Below are 21295 nucleotides of genomic sequence, written 5' to 3'. Positions count from 1 at the left end.
TTCTGCAGCTTTTTCTGATCCTATGTAGTAGCCCCTCCATACCAGATGTTGATGAAACCAATTAGAATTCCAGCACCATCTGTAAGAAGTTTGTACCTTCTCTACATGACTGAGTGGATTTCTTCTGTGTGTCCCAATCTTCTTCCACCTTCCAAACACGTGAACTAATTTGTCATTATAAATTTTCCTTTGATTAGGCTAGTTTTAAATAAGTGGGTGGTGAGGCTTGTGGGGCCAGAAAGGCCTGTTCTGTAGTGTATCTCAATAAGTAAACAATTCTTTATAAACCTCTTGGATGAGGAACTGGAAGAGTGTGTTAATAAGTCTGCAGGTGCCATAAAGATCGGTGGAGTTGTGGATAGTGCAGAAGACAGACATAGGTTGCAAAGGGACAGAGCTGGTCTGAAAAGTGGCTGATGGAGTTCAATGCAGAGAACTGTGAAGTGATAAGCTTTGGAAGGCCAAATTTAAAGGAAGAATACGTACAAGGTTAATAGCTGGAGTGTGGAAGAACAGAGGAATCTTGGGGTCTATGTCCATAGATTCCCTCAGATTCGCTGTATAAGTTGGTAGGGTGGTTAAGAAGATGGATAGTGTGTTGGCCTTCATTAGTCGTGGAATTAGGTCAACAGCCACAAGGTAATGTTGCAGCTCTGTAAAACTCTTGTTAGATCACAGTTGGAGTATTATTGAGTTCTGGTTACCTCACTCGGGAAAAGATGGGGAAGCTTGGAGAGTTACCAGGATGCCTGGATTAGAGATTGTCTCATGAGGAAAGGTTGAACAAGCTAGGCTTTTCTCTTTGGAGTAAAGTATGAGAGGTGACTTGATTGAGTTATATAAGATGAGAGAAATAGAATAGATAGGTGGTGTCTTTTTCTGGAATAGACAGATACATTGCCAGGGTGGTAATGGCTAATATGAGAGGACATACTTTTAAGCTGATTGCAGGAAAGTATAGGGTGGATGTCAGAGGTAGATTTTTTTCTTACAAACAGTGGTAAATGTATGTGATGCTCTTGCCAGCGGTGGTGGTAGAGACTGATACATTAGGGACCTTTTAAAGATTCTGAGATAGGCACATGAATGAAAGAAAAATGGAATGTGCTTTGGGAGAGAGGTGTTAGATTGATCTAGGAGTAGGTTAAATGGCCAGCATAACATCATGGCCCAAGGATCTATACTGTGCTGTACTGTTCTATGTTCAATGTAAGCATAATGCATTTCTGCTTTTTTGTTTATAACATTGTGAGTCTTAAGATGGAAAGTAGAGAGGTATTGGTTCCTCTTTGTTGCTCTTCAATCTTCAATTCACTTTATTTTTATAAAGCAAAGGGTCTACTCAGTTAACCATTTTATTGCATCACATTGCTCCACTGTAGGGTATACATTTTTTTCTTTTAAAATGTGCACTTCACTTCTTTCGGATATTACAAAATACTTCACTGTTGATGAATTACTGACTTCACTCTTATGACAGGTAACGTCGCAGATAATTTATGAGTAAAGTAGAATAAATTAACCTGGTTAATTTTCAAGGTGTGCTTGAAGCACAAATACTGACTAAAATTCTGACTCCCAGTTCTTTTATAGCTCATCCTATGATCATTGATCGGTATCATATTTGAATATGTGCTCTATATAATTAGGCAATTAAAAACTCAGAATGAAGTCTTTTGAATATAATTAAAGCAATATTCTGTAGTGCTGTCTTCATTGGAAAACTGCTTCATTTTAAAACAGGAAAGCATTGTTGGAGGTAATGAAGTGAAGAGTACAGCAGTTGTAAAGTATTCGGCTGTCCCACCTCCTGCTGCTTATGCACAACTTCAAGAAAAAACTGACCTGAAATTGCCACCTGCAAATTGGTTGCGTGGAATTAGTCAGCTTGGACAAATGGGTGCGACCTCTCTTGGTACCAGCAAAAAGAGCAAGCCATTTTCCAGGTTTGAATTGTGTTTTTAAAGACTGCAGATTTACCTGTGAATAATTATGCTTATTGTAGAATGAGAGTTTTTGATGTATAAAAATGTAATGATTTTATAAATTAACTGAATTGCTATCAAAAGGGTAATTCATGCTGTTACTCAATTTACAATGCAATGAAAAATGTTGTTCACGAGTGGAATAATTTCACCTGGATTCTTCAGTGTAACAGTTCCAAATACGATCTTCATTAGGTTGCACAAACCAGCTAGTTTGTCTGAAGTTTTGAATTGTTATTCTTCCAATCTCCTACAATTTTCAACTCTTTCCATACTATTTTGAATGAACACATTCATTTTTCTCCAATTCTGATGGCAGTAGTTTGAAGTGGAGGGGTAATAAGGCAATATCTGTCATTTATGGTGATCAGAATCACAACTGAACCCGGGGGAAGCGGTTAACTTTTGTGAAAGAAAGTTGTGTTTGGTTTACCTCCTTAATCTTTAATTCATTGGAAGATGTTGGCAACTAACATTCATCTGAATTGTGTTGTTTAACCATTTGGAAATAGAGTGGATTCTGGTTAATTGGTCCATTTAGACAGACACTTATTTGGGACTCTTAAAGAACAAACACTAATCAAGAAAATAACTGAATTTCCCTTCATTTATTTGGGACAATATGCTGCTTAATTAGGACAGAAGACTGTTGCCCAACAGTTTCGAACTAGCATCAATCACGTGAGCCCGTGTGGCTGGTCGACACCACACAATGCTTAGAGCAAACAGTTTTTAAAAAGTGTAAAAAGCAGGTTTCTGTTGAAAAGCAATGAATTGTGTCACTGATAGTCGACAAGAAATAAGCAGTGAGATGAAATAGAATTGCTCATTGTGGTTTCAACCATTCAGACTTGGAGATGCCAGAAACAGCCAGGATTGAAAATGAAATGATTTCAGCACTTCACATTAAGAACTACAAAGAATTTGAAGATATCAACAATCGTCTTGAATGTTACAATAAAAATAAAAATTTGGAGGATGCAATTGTCGATAGCATTGTGTGATGGCAGTCCATTATCTGTCTTTGTTAAGTTTTTTTTCCATTTACAGTCAATCAGAAGATCACACTGTGTGTCGGTTGTCCATCATATCTGACTATGACCGTGAAGCCTGCGCAGGAGAATTTTTTAAATAGGAAAGCTGTTGCACTGGGGCAATTCCACTCTCTTGACCTCAGAAATCTGGGTCATCACAAAGCAGGGTCTTCCTTGGTTGCAGAGGATAACCATGATGATTTTTGTGCCATATGCTCTTCACTCTCCATGAAGCTTTGCAGAACTGCCTTTCTTAACTGTTGAATCCCTGTTGAGCTTATCTGTCCAGCCTGCCAGAGCTCACTTCAAGTGCTAGGACGGGCATGTCCCTATTTCTCACAGGTATGAGACCTGGCTACCCTCATCTTGTTTAGCCCGTCTGTCAAAGTGATGTTCCAGAGCGTGGCCGCTGTTGCATACGAAGAGCTACTTGGAACCATAGGTGAGGACTGAGTCCCTAGTGGGTACCAAAGGTTAGTGAGCTGCCTCAGAATTGACACAAGCCCCTTCAGCAATGCATCCCTGGACACCCCATACGTGGTAGTGTACACTGGATGAATTCCTCTGTTGATAACTGTTGGGAACTAATACAATTTTATTGTACTCAAGTTCAAGTTGCTTTTGTTGTCATTTCGACCATAAACTGCTGGTACAGTACACGGTAAAAATGAAACAATGTTCCTCCAGGACCCTGGTGCTACATGAAACAATACAAACTACCCTAGACTATGTGAGACAGCACAAGGCTACACTAGACTACGTAAAACAACATAAAAACTGCACTACTCTACAGACCTGCACAGGGCTACATAAAAGTGTACAAAACAGTGCAGGGCAGTACAATAATTAATAAACAAGACAATAGGCACAGTAGAGGAGACATTACAATGTCAGTCTAGACCTCGAGTATTGAGGAGTCTGATTGCATGGGGGAAGAAACTATTGCACAGTCTGGTCGTGAGAGCCCGAATGCTTCAGTACCATTTGCCAGATGGCAGGAGGGAGAAGAGTTTGTGTGAGGAGTGCGTGGGGTCTTTCACAATGTTGTTAGCTTACGGGTGCAGTGTGTGGTGTAAGTGTCTGTAATAGCGGGAAGAGAGACCCCGATAATCTCAGCTGACCTCACTATCCACTGCAGGGTCTTACAATTCGAGGTGATCCAATTCCTGAACCAGGCAGTGATGCAGCTGCTCAGGATGCTCTCGACACATTCTACAGAGGGTGGGGGGTGGGAGATGATCTTTTCTCAGCACTCATAGAAAGTAGAGACGCTGCTGGACTTTCTTGGCTATGGAGCTTGAGTTGAGGGACCATTTGAAATTCTCCGCCAGGTTAGCACCAAGAAATTTGGTGGTGTTAATGTTAAAGGAGGAGCCGTCAATGTTCAGTGGAGAGTGGTTGCTTCGAGCTCTCCTGAAGTCAACAATCATCTCTTTTGTTCACATTCACAAACAGGTTATTGGTTTTGTACCAGTCTGTTAGCCACTGCACCTCCTCTCTGTATGCTGGCTCGTCGTTCTTGCTGATTAGACCCATCACGGTTGTGTCATCGGTGAACTTGATGATGTGATTCGAGCTGTGTATTGCTGCATGGTTGTGGGTCAGCAGAATGAACAGCAGTGGACTGAGCACACAGCCCTGGGGGCTCCCGTGCCCAGTGTGATGGTGTTGAAGATGCTGCTCCCAATCTGGACTGTCTGAGGTCTCCCAGTCAGGAAGTCTAGGATCCAGTTGCAGAGGGAGGTGTTCAGGCCCAGCAGTTTCAGCTTTCCAATCAGATGCTGAGGAATGATTGTATTGAATGCTGAACTGAAGTCTATGAACAGCATTCGAACGTATGTGTCTTTTTTGTCCAGGTGGGTGAGGGCCAGGTGGAGGATGGTGGCGATGGTGTTGACTGTTGAGCGGTTGGGACTGCTGGGGGTCCAGTGAGGGGGGCAGCCGGGTCTTTATGTGCCTCCTGACGAGCCTCTCAAAACACTTCATGATGATGGATGTGAGTGCAACGGGATGGTAGTCGTTGAGGCAGGGCACTGAAGACAACTTTGGCATGGGGACGATGGCGGTGGCTTTGAAGCATTTTGGAATGACGGTGCTGCTTAGCGAGTTGTTGAAGATGTCAGTGAGAACATCTGCCAGCTGGTCTGCACATCCTCTGAGCACTCTGCCAGGAATATTGTCTGGTCCAGTGCAGCCTTTCCATAGGTTGACCCTGCATGTAGTTTTCCTCACCTTGGCCATGGTAAGACACAGTACCCAGTCATTGGGAGGAGGAGTGGTTTTCCTCGCCACCACGTCATTTTCCGCTTCAAAACGAGCGTAGAAGTTGTTCAACGTATCTGGGAGGGAGGCATCACCGGCAGAGGCAGGTAATGTTGTCCTGTAGTTGGTGATGTCCTGAATGCCCTTCCACATGTGCCGCTGTCCTGGAAGTGGCTGTGGATTCGCTGGGCGTGTGCATGCTTTTGCCTCTCTGATGGCCCGAGACAGTTTGGCCCTCTCTGTTGTTAGGGCTGCCTTGTCACCTGCTCTGAAGGCAGAGCCATGGGTCCTTAGCAGTGCACCCACCTCCATGGTCATGCATGGCTTTATGGTTGGAACGTGTAGTGATGGTCTTGGACACAGTGATGTCATTGATGCACTTGCTGATGTAGCTAGTCACTGTCGTCGTGTACTCTAAGTTGGTGGAGTCAGCATCAGTTGCAGCCTCCTTGAACATGTACCTGTCAGTGTGCTCAAAGCAGTCTTGAAGAGCAGAGATGGCTCCTGCTGGCCAGGTTTTCATCTGCTTCTGAACTGGTCTGGAGTGTCTGACGAGCGGTCTGCATGCTGGGATTAATATAAGAGATCTGAGTAACCAACCACTGTTGTAGCATTGGTAGTGTTGTAATTTGTTCTGTATTTCATTTAAATACATAATTTGTTACTCAATCAAATGGTAGTTTGCCTTTTTTTATATATGTTTTTAACTATTCCATGTAACGTTGGATAGTTGGGGTAGCCACATAGTGGTCTAAATTGTACTGGTCCTGATGTGTTCCAATTGATGAGAATCCACTGTATTAGATTTCAAAGTAAATGTATTGAATTAGATGTATGTCAATTTGCACAACCCTGAAATTCATTTTCTTGTGGGCATGCTCAATAAATCCATAATAGAATAATGGCTGTCATAGAATCAATGAAGTACTCACCAACTTGAGCATTGTGCAAAAGACGTCAAATTCTGCAAGTACAAGAAGATATAATAACAATAAATAAATAAGCAATAAATATTAAGAACATGAGATGAAGAGTCCTTGATAGTGAATTTGTTGGTTATGGGAACAGTTCATAGGATGAGTGAAGTTATCCCCTTTTGTTCAAGTAGTGGATGGTTGAGGGGTATTAACTGTTCCTGAACTTGGGGGTGTGGATCCTGAGGCTCCCGTACCACCTTTCTGATGGCAACAGCAGTAAGAAGGGAGCATGACCTGGGTAGTCGGGGTCCCTTATGGTAGATGCTTCTTTGCTGTGACAACACTTCGTGTAGATGTGCTGAGTGGTGGGCGGGCTTTACCCATGATGGACTGGCCCACATCCACTACTTTTTGTAGGATATTCTATTGAAGGGCATTGGTGTTTCCATACCGTACTGTGATGTAGCCAGTCAGTATACTCTCCACCACACATCTATAGATGTTTGTCAACGTTTTAGATGTTATGCCGAATCTTCACAAACTCCAAAGGAAGTAGAGGTGCTGCCATGCTTGCTTTGTGACTGCACTTGTGTGCTGGGCCCAGAACAGGCCCTCTAAAATGATAACACTGAGAAATTTAAAGTTGTTGACCCTCTTCACCTCTGATCCTCCAATGAGGACTGGGCAATGGACCTCTGGTTTCCTTCTGAAGTCAATATTCTGCTCCTTGGTCTTGCTGACATTGAGTAAGAGGTCGGTGGTAGTGGTCTCCTCCCTCCTATATGCTCATTCATCATGACCTTTGAGTCAGCCTATGACAGTTGTGTCTTCAGCAAACTTCAATACGGCATTGGAGCTGGGCACAAAGATGTATTAAGGCCAAGGTCTTGTAGCTTATTGATTAGTTTAGAGGGGATGATGGCATTGAATGCAGAGCTATAGTCAATAAGGAGAATTCTGATGTATGCATCTTAGCTGTCCACGTGATTCAAGGTTGAAGTGCCTGTGAGATGTCTTCTGCTGTGGGCCTGTATTAGAAATGTAATAAAATTAAAACTAATGTAAAGAATAAATCCAAAACCATCTGTGGATCTAATTATCTGCATCTAATCAGCTTGACTATGAGAAGGATGCTGAATTGATGATGAGGAACAATAAGTATGGCTATTGAGGATGTGTCAGGGTCTAATAATCATAAACAAAATAGAATTCTTTATAAAGTGCTGGATATGAACTGACCTTTCATGTCTTCATCTGAATTTATCTTGTTTAATTTATAGCTTTTATTTTGTGAATTTATCAGATTTATTAAACTGTTTATTTTTCCTGAAGCTTTGGAATGGCATACGATTTCATTGACTGCGTCGGCAATGATGTTGATGTTGTATCAGATTCAGAGGTACTGTGTTCATTTTAATGAGTTGTGTTTCTGTAAAGCTGCAGTATTTCTAAATCGTATATCAGTTTTAATTTTTCTCAAATATAATTTCCCCTAGAATACTCATGAAATTTTAGGGGTATTATAATTCAGTGGAAATTATCAGGAGGTTTTGGTAAAACTGCTTCAAAGATGTAACTGAATTATTCATTTTGAAATATATAAATGAAATCAATTCTGAAGCATATTGCCTAACCATTGCAACATAATTTAGTTATTTGTATTGTTCTATTTTGAAGTGATAGACTGCAGTGATTCGTCATTATTCTTGTGTTTGCTGTTGCTAGTTATGCTAGACATGTATTATCCAATCAAATAATAGCACACCAAGCTACGAATTTCAATGCAGCTTCAGTACCTGCTTATTTACACTTGGCTATTTTTTTGTAAATATTCAATTTAGTTTAACATTTTTATAGTTTTTAATTTGTGTGAATGTAACATCTTTGGAGTGAAAGTTAGTTGATTATTTTACTTTATTAAGAAGCACAGTAAAATGAAAAATAGATTTTTTATTCATATTGTGTAAAGCACACAAAGCTTTGTTTATTTAACAGCACATTATTATTAAGTTAAACATACAAAATATTTAGTGAGGGATATTGTTAAGACTTTAGTATGGAAAACAATGCATTTCAATGTGATTTTCTGGATTATTGAGTAGTTATTGTATCAAGATGTCAACATACTGTATTTTGGATAGATTAAATGGTGATTTGTCACTGTGTTCCATCAATGCTCAGTTAAATTGAGTACGTATTTTCATTAGAGGTTACTGACAAATACCTTAATGTGACCAAAATTGTAACTCCATATTCTGTTAAAATTAGAACATTAAAAAGTTGCTGAAGATTCCATATAGCAAATCACATGTTAGCATGGGTGTTCATCGCATTGGAAGGACTCTCCTGCTTGATGAATTGGATATTCAGGAGCTTTTTGTGACCTCGTCTCAGGTAAGTTTAAAAACTAACAAAGTGCTTAGTAATTTAACTATGTATTTCCTTCACTCTATAGGTGCTTTGTTGTACTGGTTAATGTGAGCAAATACAAGAGTTCAAATTAACATACATTGTCAACTATATTGGAGTCATTTCAACAGTTCGAATTACCTTGAAGATATTTATTGTTATTAGAAATATCATAATGAGATTCAAGATTTTGTTCCATGAAAAAAGGGATTTTTAATAAAACTTTTAAATTCTTACTTGCATGCAGATTTGCGGCTGTCATTCCTTGGTGATTAATTCTGTAAACCTGCATAAATTACTCAATGATTTTGACCCCATTCCAGCCCACAAAACAAGCTTGTCCCAAAATCCCATTTTTATTATGCCTTTAAGAGATCTAGTTAACTTTCTGTTGCTACTATGCTGAGCAGAAAGACTTCACTTGAATTGCAGGATTGTGGATTCTGTAAGATTGTACCTGTGCTGCACTGTACTTTGATCCCACTTTTGGGTTCTCCAGTCTGTGGAGAAGATCAGATTAATCTATGAACTTTCTGTCTTTCCTTTTTTCTCTCTGTCTGATCCACCAACTGTTTACATTTCTTGTTAGGATCTATGGCAACTCCTTATCTAGAACAGATGGCACAGTTCAGTAATTATTTTTTCAGTGAAATGCAGACGAATTGCAATATGCCCAGGTATTGAGTTTTATTATCTATATATGCCAGGTTTTGGCATTATCATGCCAGAGTTATGGAGAAATCTTGGAATGGAAGCAAGAAATTACTTTCATGAAATGTGGAACTCTTTGAAATATATTGCCTTCATTTCCCTCTTGGCATTCTATTGGCCCATCTTGCAGAAATTCAGCACATAAACTATTGTCAGTGAGTTGAAGGGGAAGAATCGGGTAGGGCTGGAGTTCATTCAGAAGACCAAATGCAAAGTTAGATCAGTTGCAGAATGAGTAGAAAATTTAGAACACTTTATGAAAGTGAGATTGTGGATGCAGGTTTGGGTCTGAAATAATAAATTTGGTTGTTTTGGAGATGCTGTAAAATGGTGTGTGGTTAGCATGTAATCAGATCGTAAGGATGTTAAAGCAACTTTGTAAGCAAGTAGATAATGGTGGGGAGGAGATGGAGCATCAGTCATGTTTATCTAGGCCCATTGGAAATGCTAAAAGGATAGTTTTTGTTTCCACCTTTCTTTCACTCAACTTATCCAAATTCAGCTGGACTATTTCCTGAAAGATTTGGACAGCCAAGCTACCAATTGTGGAGAATGGAACACATTAAAGATTATGAAATATATTTAATTGAAGAATATGCCCTCTAAGAGAAAAGATTGTCAGTATCTCATTTAAACTGGAACAAGAACTAGATGTTGGAATGGGTTCACGTTTTAAATATTTAAAGCAGCTTCTTGTCCACTTGATTAAAATATTTTTGTCCTTTGCAGACATCTTGTGTCCTTCACACTTTCCTAATATATTCTCCTTGTGGGCCATATTCTATGATGTGAGAAGGAATATTCTAAACTATTTTAATTTTGACATCAACTGAGTTGCATTGCACAACATATTTCTTTCATCCACGGGGGCAGCAAGTAATTCTGTAAGGAACTACTTTGATTATATTGGTGGTGCAAATGATAGGTTTCCAGTCATAATGAGATCCTTGCTGGGATGTTTTATTAATTTTATAAGGCATTGAGGACTCCTGATCCATTGGAAATGAGTATATCTGTTTTGTTACCGCTTTATCTAAACTGGGGGTAGGCAACCTTAAGCACAAATGATTTTCTAGCATGTGTTATTCATTAATTTGAGGCAATACATAACTAGATATATTTAAATGGATAATTCCCATATTTTTTTAACTTTTATTTTTTTATTGAAGTTCATCATCAAACAAACATTTCCATATTTCAAGTTTTTTATGGCATTTATCTGGCCCACCGTCCACTCATTTATACGCGCTCTGGCCCACAGAGTTAAAAAGGTTGCTGACCTCTGATCTAAACCTTCGTTGTTTATTTATTTTAAGTTCTTTTTTTTTGCAAATTAACAAGAGTTGTTTTCTTTAGACAGGGGATTGGAATTGGTTAAAAGAATTATACCAAAGGTTAGTGGATCCAAAATGGCAGAGGAAAAAAAAGAGCAGAGAACATTTTTATCAGAAAGCAATTCTGTCCAAATTTCTCTACCATAGGTAAGTGTGCATTTTAACATCAGTTAATAGCTCGGAACTATCTTAGAAGTTCTATTGCAAGTATATTAATGTAAATTCAGTTACTTAAGTGGAGTGTTTTTTTCTTTTTGTTCTTTTTACGGAGGTTGGACATGGGGCATTGGCTAAATCTAGTTGTGTGCAGTACAAAATGAAATGTGTTCTGGTCTGTGGATTCAGTTCTTTCCTAGCTAAATATTTGACAGTTCAGAAAAAGTCAATAAGGAAGCTTTTACGCTTGTTAAGTAATAATTTGGAGAATTTTACTTCTGCAATTTACAAATGTGAGAAAATAAGTATAAACCATTCAGTCTCTTCATGCCTGTTCTTTCATTCATTATGGCTGATCTTTCACTTCAGCTGTAGTAACTTTGCATCCCTTGATCTTAAGATCCAAAGATCTATCCATCTGTCACCTGCAGAACCTGGTATCCATGGTTCTGTTTGGCAAAGAGCAAAGATTCATTATTTTTGAAGAAACTTTTCATCTCAGTCCCATATGGCTGGTCTTACTTTGAGTCAGCCTTGTGTTTTTAGATATTCTAGCCAGGTAAACAGGATCCCTGAATCTACTGTAAGTTATTTCCAGAAGATAGTTTCTTGTTCCTCTAAACATGAGAGAGAATAAGCCCAGGCTTATTCTCGTCTCGAAGAATGAATTCCTTGTAGCCCTTTCCTAGTCATTCCAAAAATCAATCGGTGAACTCTTTTGTGCTCACTCTATTGCAAATGTGTTCCTCCTTGGAGACTAGTTCTCTGCAATTTTTCAAGTGCTTATAGGAACTTAATAGATAGAAACCTGATCCAGTATTTGGATCCAAAATACCAATCATCCTCTGCCTCCAAAGATGCTGCCAGGCCTGCTAAATTCCTCCAGCAGTTTACTTATTTTTATTTAGCGATACAGCATGGAGTAAGCCCTGTGGGCCAATTGAGCCATACTGCCCTGGCAATCCTGATTAACCCCAACCTAATCATGAAACAGTTTATAATGACCAGTTAACCTACCTGCTACGTCTTTGCATTGTGGAAACCAGTGCACGTGGGGAAAACCCATGCATTCCACAGGGAGGACGGATAGACTCCTTACAGATGAAGTTAGAATTGAACTCCAAACTCTGGAATGTCCTGAGCTGCAATAGTGTTGTGCTAATCGCTACACTACATTGGCACTCACTGTTTTTTGCAATCTACTTTCCTGTCCAATTCTAATATCCCTTAGATTTTTGGCACCGAAGAAACCATTAGACTTAACTTGAATATACTTGATGACTTAGGCATTCATTGTTTTCGGGGATAGATGAAGTAAAGAAACTTCTTGTTTCACTCTTAGTTTGAATCTAAGGGTTTTTTTTTCTGGAAAAACAGCTTCTTACCATCAACTCTGACAATTGTCTTTTGGATTGCTGAGCATTTTTGCTGAGATTTCCAGTCATTTTTCTAACTAATGATTGCATTATGGAATTCTGTCATTTCAGTAATCAATTAGTTTGGCAAATTAACACATTATCTAAGACAAATATACTTAATTAGAGAATAAAGACTGCACACAAGGCTTTGCTATGATCTTGCTAAAATTTATTATGATTGCAACAAGACTTTTATACTTTTGTATTGCAGCCCTTCTTTGAATACAACTTAAAATGTTATTTGCCTTCCTAACTGCTTTCTGTAACTGTTCACTTTTGATATTTTATGAATTAGCACTTTAACATATACTGTGCAATACATTAACTGATTTTTGCACCAAAGAGCACAAGTTCATGGTATTTTCATATCTTCCATTTGACTCACTCATTTATTCAGTATACAATCTCTTGCTAGATCACTTTTCTTCTGCATTTGCTTGTTGTAACTTTCAATGAACCCATGGGCTGGAGTTATAGATATGAAGGGTCTTTGCTCAGCACCAATAAGGGAACTAGCAGGAAAATCTTGTGGTAAATCGAAGCAAGAGGCAGAGAGGGAAGAGGTAAAAGAAGCTCTGAGAGAAGCTTTTTTTTAACTGATTGGGGCAAAGAGGCTAGACTGCGCAGGCGCGTGAAAGTTGGCCTCTGAGATCAGAGGGGGAATTTAAAAAGTGAGCAGAGGCTGAGTACGAGCTTCACTCCAGGTGAGGTAAGGCTAGGTAAGCTCCTTTAATTCATCTAATTAGCTTACAAGTAGGTAATGGAGACAGCAGTTAGGGCCATTGAGTGCTCCATTTGCAGTATGTGGGAAGTCAGGGTGAGCATAGGTGTCCCTGATGACTACATCTGCAAAAGCTGCATCCAGCTGCAGCTCCTGACAAACCGTGTTAGGGAACTGGAGCTGGATGAACTTCAGATCATTCGGGAGGCAGAGGCAGAAATAGACAGGAGTTTCAGGGACAACACGAGTGAATCTGCAGATGCTGGAAATAAATAAAAACACAAAATGCTGGCAGAACTCAGCAGGCCAGACAGCATCTATGGGATGAGGTAGTGATGACGTTTCGGGCTGAAACCCTTCGGGTTTCGGCCTGAAACGTCGTCACTACCTCCTCCCATAGATGCTGTCTGGCCTGTTGAGTTCTGCCAGCATTTTGTGTTTTTATTTAGGAGTTTCAGGGAGATAGTCACCCCTAGGAATCAGGAGACAGGTAGTTGGGTGACTGTTAGGAGAGGGAAGGAGAATAGACAGGAAGAGCAGAGCACCCCTGTGGCCGTTCCCAACAACAATAAGTATACTGTTTTGGATACTGTTGGTGGAGACGACCTACCAGGGACAAGTTGCAGTGGTTGCGTCTCTGGCACCGAGACTGGACCCTCAGCTCAGAAGGGAAGGAGGGAAAAGAGGAGAGCAGTAGTGATAGGGGATTTGATAGTTAGGGGGACAGATAGGAGGTTCTGTGGAAGAGATCGAGAATCCCAGATGATTTGCTGCCTCCCTGGTGCCAGGGTTCGCAATATCTCTGATCGAGTTCTCAGTATTCTCAAGAGGGAGGGTGAGCAGCAGGATGTTGTGGTCCATGTAGGGACCAATGACGTGGGTAGGAAGAGTGAGGAGGTCTTGAAAGGTGAGTTTAGGGAGCTAGGTGCCAAGTTAAAGGACAGGACCTCCAGGATAGCAATCTCAGGATTGCTATCAGTGCCACGTGCAGGTGGGTTTAGATAGTGATGATCAACACCTGGCTGAAGACACGGTGCAGGAAGGAGTACTTCAGATTTATAGATAATTGGACAGTTTTCCAGAGAAGGTGGGACCTGTTCTGGCGGGACAACTGAGAAGATTTACTAGAATGTTACCTGGGTTTTAGCACCTAAGTTACAAGGAAAGGTTGAACAAGTTAGGACTTTATTCTTTGGAGCGTAGAAGGTTGAGGAGGGACTTGATAGAGGTATTTAAAATTATGGGGGGGTAGATAGAGTTGACATGGATAGGATTTCTCTGTTAAGAGTAGGGAAGATTCAATCAAGAGGGCATGAGTTGAGAGGGGGAAAAAGTTTAAGGGTAACATAGGGGGGGGGGGGGGATATTTTTTTACTCAGAGAGTGGTAGCTGTGTGGAATGAGCTTCCAGTAGAAGTGGTAGAGGCAGGTTCGGTATTGTCATTTAAAGTAAAATTGGATAGGTATATGGACAGGAAAGGAATGGAGGATATTAAATATGTTGCAATTGCCTAGTTTACTTCAATATTTAGTGTTATTTGATGGTTCCATAGAAATACACCCTTACAACAGGAACCTATTTTAACTCACAAGAACAGTATGGATGTGGCAAAATAGCAAGTATGGATCATAACTTGATCTGTCCCGGCGAAGTAAAATATTTTGGGTCAAGATGCCTGATTTGATTCAGTCCAATTTACATAAACCTATTTTCTCCATACATTGCACTTGGCCCATGTAGCACCATTATTATTAACAAACTTCAAACTTGCCTTTTGGGAAGAATTATTTATCTTCTTGCCTTTTCAGTAGAATTATTAAAAATAATTTTGAAAAGCCAAGAACTTGATCTTTATCACTAAAATATTAGTAGTCTGCTAAAATCATGATCTCAGGAGTAAAGTACAAATTTTTCTGCTGAAAAATGCTATTATATTGTGAGCTCTGTTCCTTGGAAGTTGAAGGGAGCATTGTACAGTTTTTTTTGTGTGTATAGATGCTAATGGTGTAATTTGAGACATTATGTTGATGTTGGTCATTATTTTGATATTTCTATGTGAACAAAGCAGTAAAGACTGGGAATACTGCAAAAGTATAGTCTGTTAAACCCAGCACAGACATGAATCAGTTTTTTAACCAACAAATGTGGTGTAATCATGTATCAATTAATTCCTATTTTGGCAACCAGTAGCCATTAATATAGTTTATCATCCAAGCTGAAGTGAAGTGAAGTCTGTTGGTCTCAATAGTTCACAGGATGAAACCCAAAAAAATTGACAGTACAGAAAAATAAATTAAACTGATTATATCACAATTTATTCAGAATTTGTGGCATTTTCTACTAAAGATTTGGTTTTCAATTTTTGAAATATTTGTAAATCGTTGGAGGTAGTATTGTTGAAACAATGTAATACAATACCCAGTAAAACCTGATACAGAATAATCAAGAAATCTAGATTGAGATTGGGTTGGGGGGGAAGAAGGAAGATGGTTTGTATGTTCATTTCAGTTGGCTTACTGTGCGAGATTGAGTAAACTAAGATACTGTTAACATAAAAATATTTGTAAGTGGACAATACAGCAGAATTAGAATTTTTGGATAAATGGCTGTACCACTTTATTGGCACAGCTTAAATTCTCCCGTCATTAATTCTTTTCATCACTATGTATCATAGTCTCATCTGTAATAATAGCAGTGTGGATTTAACTTTAAGGATAATACTTCTATAAAGTTTAACATGCTAGGTATTTAGACGCTGAATTTATTTTCAAAGGTAATAAATGTTCCATTTATTTGTATAGATAATGGGCCACATCATACTCTTTTATAAGGGCATGTCACCCAAGGTGCCCAAGTTTACCTTTTTTAAATATGGATGATGGGACGCTTAATCCTGTGTACGAACAGGTATCAGCATAGTGGAGTAGATTCTGATATCCAGACATCAGATATGAGACTCAGTCCCTGGAATGCATCGACCGCATCTTAATGCCATCGGGGAGGAATGGTACAGTAGCAGTTAGTGTACAGCAACTGCTACAGGATCACAGTTCACGCCGCTGTCCACAAGAAGTTTATACAGTCTGCCTCTGATCCTGTGGATTTCCTCCAGATGCTCTGGTTTCCTCTCTCATTCCAAAAATGTACAAGTTAGGGTCAGTAAGTTGTGCGCATGCTGTGTTGGTGCTGGAAACATGTGGGCTACCCCAGCTCATCATGGACTGTGGGATCATTGACGCATAAAGCACATTTCACTGTTACAATGCCTCAATGGACATGTGACAAATAAAGCTAATTAATTGCTCTGATAGACTTCTGATCTATTTTTAACATATTAAAGATTAGTGAAGGAAAATTTGTAGATTTATTATTTATAATTAGAAATTATAAAATAACTCCTGTATTAACAAGACATCAAAGTGAAATAAATATTTTTGTGTATTAAATGTTGTCCCCGTGATGGGTGTAATTTGTACGCCAACTAGTCCTGGCATACAGCTGCATCTGACCCGTTCTTGCAGAGCTCATTAGATTCTGTCTTGAATCCAGTAACAGAGCAAATGTTCTGATCTGCTGACATTGGCTAAGGCATTGTGGTAAAACCACCAGTTTTCAGTTAGTTTAAGCTTTACGCTTAATGATTTGGGGGAAAATTGTACTTGTTGAATTTTATTTTGAATAGCAGCTGTTTATATTGTTATCAAGATTTTTGAAAGATACAATATTCATTTCAATAATTTTAGCATCAATGGAGATTGTCCAGCAGAAGCTGTTTCAACTCCAATAGCACAACCCACAGATGCGCATTCTCAGGAAAACCAAGTAGAAGTAGAGAAATCCTCATGGCCTGCACCTTTGAGAGCCCCTACTTCTGTCCCTGGAGATGGAAATCCTCAAAATCCTCAAGAACAGGTAGAATTATTTAAACTTTGGAAATATGTTTCCTAAAATGAAATGAAGGTGTTGAGTAGGGTTTGTAACATGTTACCAATTATTTATTCAGGTTAAAAATAAATGTGCTAATTATTTATTCATGTTAATAATATTTACAACCTCAATTTATTATGACATTTTTGTGGACTTATTTTGGAAGTATAATCACCAGGCAGCATATAGTAGAAGTAATGATATGAAGCAATTGTGTATTTCTTTTTAGAATTTTTCAATCAAATATATTATTTTCCTTGACAGCCATTTGAATGATTTCCCTTTCCAGCTAGTATATTTTGGATAACTGTTTGTGTTCATTTGGATGGATTTGCAAATTGCAGCATAAAAATGGGGAGAAAACCTGAATATTTCTTCACACTGTGATTTGAGCATAACATTGTAGGAAATTAATAATTATTAAAATTCCATTATATTTTAAAAGTACAGATGCGGTAGCTAGTGCAATTTTCCTTAAATTGCTTCAGAATTATTCAAAAGATTTAAAAGTCCGGACCATTTCTGCATAGTAGTCTAATATAGGCTCTATATTGATATTCTACATTTTCAATTATTCAATGATTAAATAGTGTGTATTGGGTAAAAATATACATGCTTGCACTTTTTGCAGGGGAATGTTCCTCTGGGAGCCACATATGTGTTAGAGCAGGTGGCCTCTGCCCCGAAAGAACAAAACCTGACTACTTTTTTGAATGAAGGGGAAAACAGTCAGGTATGGTGAAGATGACCATTTCCAATGAATTCACTGAACAAAGGGAACTATTATAATAGATCCTGATTGGCATTTTAATAAAATTAGTACTGTTATTTTAGTGGGCCTTGTCACAATAACTGATTTTTATTTGATTTGCTTTTTTTAAACTTTCAAAATATTTTAATATTTTTCTTACTCCAAAGGGGCTAAAAAATGACTTTGTTAGGAATATTCTTTGGACGTTTGAAGATATCCACATGCTCGTGGGTTCAAATATGCCTATCTTTGGTGGTGGAAAATATCCAGCTGTCAGTTTAAGGCTCAGGTAAAACCTAATATTGAAAGCTACTGGTTGTATGAATTTTCTGTTTTCCCACTACTGTAGACATTAAAATTATGTAAAATCAGTTTTTGGGGGAACACACATATATAAACAAACACCATTTATTGGTACAAACACAAGGGATTCTGCAAATGCTGGATGACTACATATAGATGCTGGCCTTTCCCCATGCCTTATTTGTTTATGAAGGTGAATGCAAAAAATTACAAATCTTGATGCTTGTTCACCTTGAACTGTAGAACTGAGGAAAATTGTAGTGCCTCAACAGGAACAAGAAATGACAACATCCATTTGGTATTTGAACTGTCAACTTTCCAAGATAATTTTCAAAAAGATTGTTTTGTACTAACTTGAAAGAGTTTTTAAGCAATCTAACAATCATAATGTTATTCCAAACAACTTGGTGCAAATGTAATTGCACTCACTTGAATTCCTCAACGATTAAGCATGCAAACAGAATAATTTGTTAACATGCCAATGATTGCCAGCTGAGTTTGAAAATTTATTCATACTTGTGAAGTCTTGGTTTTAGAGATCTTTAAACAGCTACATTATGAAACTCAGAATGGGACTTCTAGAAGATGTAGTAAAATGCATGAAATAATTTACAGTACTGTGTATCTCGTATTTAGTGACTAAAACTTTTGAGCAGTACTGTATTTTGGTTGAAACGTGGTTGGGAAACAGAAATAAGAGTGCATAGCTTTGCATTAGCTCAGAAATGTTAAATACTAGTTGGTAACTGGAAAGACATAATATTCAGTACTGTGCAAAAGTCTTGGTCTCATACAATATATTTAGCTAGGGTCACTAAGACTTTTGCACAGTACTGTATTTGTATAACAGTTATTTCTATAAAGATTATGAATTATTTTCTATTCTTTAAAAAAAACCTTGATATAAAATTTCTTCTATATAAACATATTGTTAATACAAATACCATGTCCATTAATGACTTGGATGTAAATGTAGGAAGTATGATTTATACATTTATTATGGATAGCAAGGAGTGTTGTCTAACATTGCAAAATAGAAAACCTACAGCACAATACAGGCCCTTCGGCCCACAAAGCTGTGCCGAACATGTCCTTACCTTAGAACTTCCTAGGCTTACTCATAGCCCTCTATTTTTCTAAGCTCCATGTACCTATCTAGGGGCCTCTTAAAAGACCCTAACGTTTCTGCCTCCACTGCCAGCAGCCCATCCCATGCACTCACCACTCTGTGTTTTTAAAAAAAACACTACCCCTGACATCTCCTCTGTACCTACTTCCAAGCACCTTAAAACTTTGCCCTCTTGTGCTAGCCATTTCAGCCCTGGGGAAAAATCTCTGACTATCCACACAATCAATGCCTCTCATTATCTTGTACACCTTTATCAGGTCACCTGTCATTCTCTGTTGCTACAAGGAGTATAGACTGAGTTCACTCAACTTATTCTCATAAGGCATGCTCCCCAATCTAGGCAACATCCTTGTAAATCTCCTCTGCATCCTTTCTATGGATTTCACGTCCTTCCTGTAGTGAGGCAACCAGAATTGAGCATAGTACTCCAAGTGGGATCTGACCCAGGTCCTGTATAGCTGCAACATTACCTCTCTGCTCTTAATCTCAATCCCACAGTTGATGAAGGCCAATGCACCATGTGCCTTCTTAACCACAGAGTCAACCTGCATAGCAGCCTTGAATGTCCTATGGACTTGGACCCCAAGATCCCTCTGATCCACACTGCCAAGAGTCTAACTATTAATGCTATATTCTGCCATCATATTTGAGCTACCAAAATGAACCACCTCACACTTATCTGGGTTGAACTCCATCTGCCACTTCTCAGCCCAGTTTTGCATCCTATTAATATCCTGCTGTAACCTCTGACAGCCCTCCACACTATCCACAACACCCCCAACCTCTGTGTCATCAGCAAATTTACTAACCCATCCCTCCACTTCCTCATCCAGGTCATTTATAAAAAATCATGAAGAGTAGGGGTCCCAGAACAGATCTCTGATGCATACCACTGGTTATCGACCTCCATGTAGAATATGACCCATCTACAACCACTCTTTGCCTTCTGTGGGCAATCCACTTCTGGATCCACAAAGCAATGTCCCCTTGGATCCCATACCTCCTTACTTTCTCAATAAGCCTTCCATGGGGTACCATATCAAATGCCTTGCTGAAATCCATATATACTACAATGATCAGTTGGAAAGTTGGGTGGGGCAATAGCAGATTAAATTTTATCCTGTCATTGAGGTATTGTATTGTGGAAGGTGGTCAAGTGCATAACCTACGTACTAAATGATGGGGCTCCATAGAGTTGATGAACAGAAGGACCTTGGGACACAAATACTTGGGACACTGAAAGTAGCAGCGTGGATAGAGAGGGTGATGAAGAAGGCATACTAAATGTTGTAACAAAATGTCGGAGCTGGGACATCACAATATAACTTTAGAAAACATTGCTGGAACCCCACTTCAAATATTGTGTGCAATTCAAGTTGCCAAATTGTAGGAAGGGTATGATTGCACTAATGTGGATGGAGAAGAGCGTTACACGGTTATAAAAGTTTTCTGTTGCTTTGTTTTTAATTTTCAGAGATAGCAACAAACCGATTAATATATTGACGGGGATTGACTATTGGTTAGATAATCTAATGTGCAATGTTCCAGAGCTTGTCATGTGCTTTCACGTTAATGGAATTGTACAGGTAAAAATATTTTTCTTTATGGTATAATATTCTTTGCTTTTAGTCCAGTTATCATTTTTGTATTTAAAATGATTAACTTCAGGAGCAATAAACATTTTCATCAAATTCAGGAAAGATAAAGGTACAGAAATTCCAGTAAATGCTCTAAATATCTTTGTATCACAAATGACTTTTGTGGTCTCAGACTTTCGAAATTAACTGCAGTACTGTAATACAGATTCCAACCTTATTTCCATCACTACTAGTTGATTAAAGTTTAGTTAACTTTTCCTTAACAGGGAAGTTAGTTCAAACACATCTAATTTTTGTTGCATTTGAACTCAGTCTTTGTCCTGGTCACTGATCTTTCTCACCTGCCCCACTTAATTATTTGCCTACTTTCCATTGTAACCTTGGCAGAGGAAAGGTTAAAGAGGATTGTTTATCTGTTTGTATGCCACGCTTGCACTGATGAGAGACATCTTGGGCCACGTGTACAGAATTGCCCCAGCAGCTATTCAGTATGTCTTGGGGTATATGGGAGTCTCTAGGCTAATATTTTCTGCTACTTGCTTCTCGTTACTGCTAATGATTACAAACTGCTAACTGGAGATGGTCATATTTGTTAATTATGCTCCAATTTTATTTATATTGATAGCCAGTTTAAATGCCA

General features: G+C 38.7%; 1 protein-coding gene across 2 annotated transcripts in view; it reads left to right on the top strand.

Annotated features, from left to right (window-relative positions):
- The window catches only part of edrf1 (erythroid differentiation regulatory factor 1), a 61629-nt gene that overhangs the window by 5236 nt on the left and 35098 nt on the right, over nt 1-21295 (top strand). Inside the window, exons 2-9 of one of the 2 annotated variants that reach the window (XM_059947706.1) lie at nt 1744-1946; nt 7531-7597; nt 8467-8592; nt 10675-10799; nt 16691-16859; nt 17506-17607; nt 17793-17914; nt 20532-20643. In XM_059947706.1, coding sequence (XP_059803689.1) covers nt 1744-1946; nt 7531-7597; nt 8467-8592; nt 10675-10799; nt 16691-16859; nt 17506-17607; nt 17793-17914; nt 20532-20643 — 1026 coding nt within the window. The remainder of the gene's footprint in view (nt 1-1743; nt 1947-7530; nt 7598-8466; nt 8593-10674; nt 10800-16690; nt 16860-17505; nt 17608-17792; nt 17915-20531; nt 20644-21295) is intronic. The other variant, XM_059947707.1, reaches the window with a different exon arrangement.

Source organism: Hypanus sabinus, chromosome 22, assembly GCF_030144855.1.
Source record: "Hypanus sabinus isolate sHypSab1 chromosome 22, sHypSab1.hap1, whole genome shotgun sequence".
Lineage (NCBI taxonomy): Eukaryota > Metazoa > Chordata > Chondrichthyes > Myliobatiformes > Dasyatidae > Hypanus > Hypanus sabinus.
This window is presented reverse-complemented; position numbering and strand designations above follow the sequence as displayed.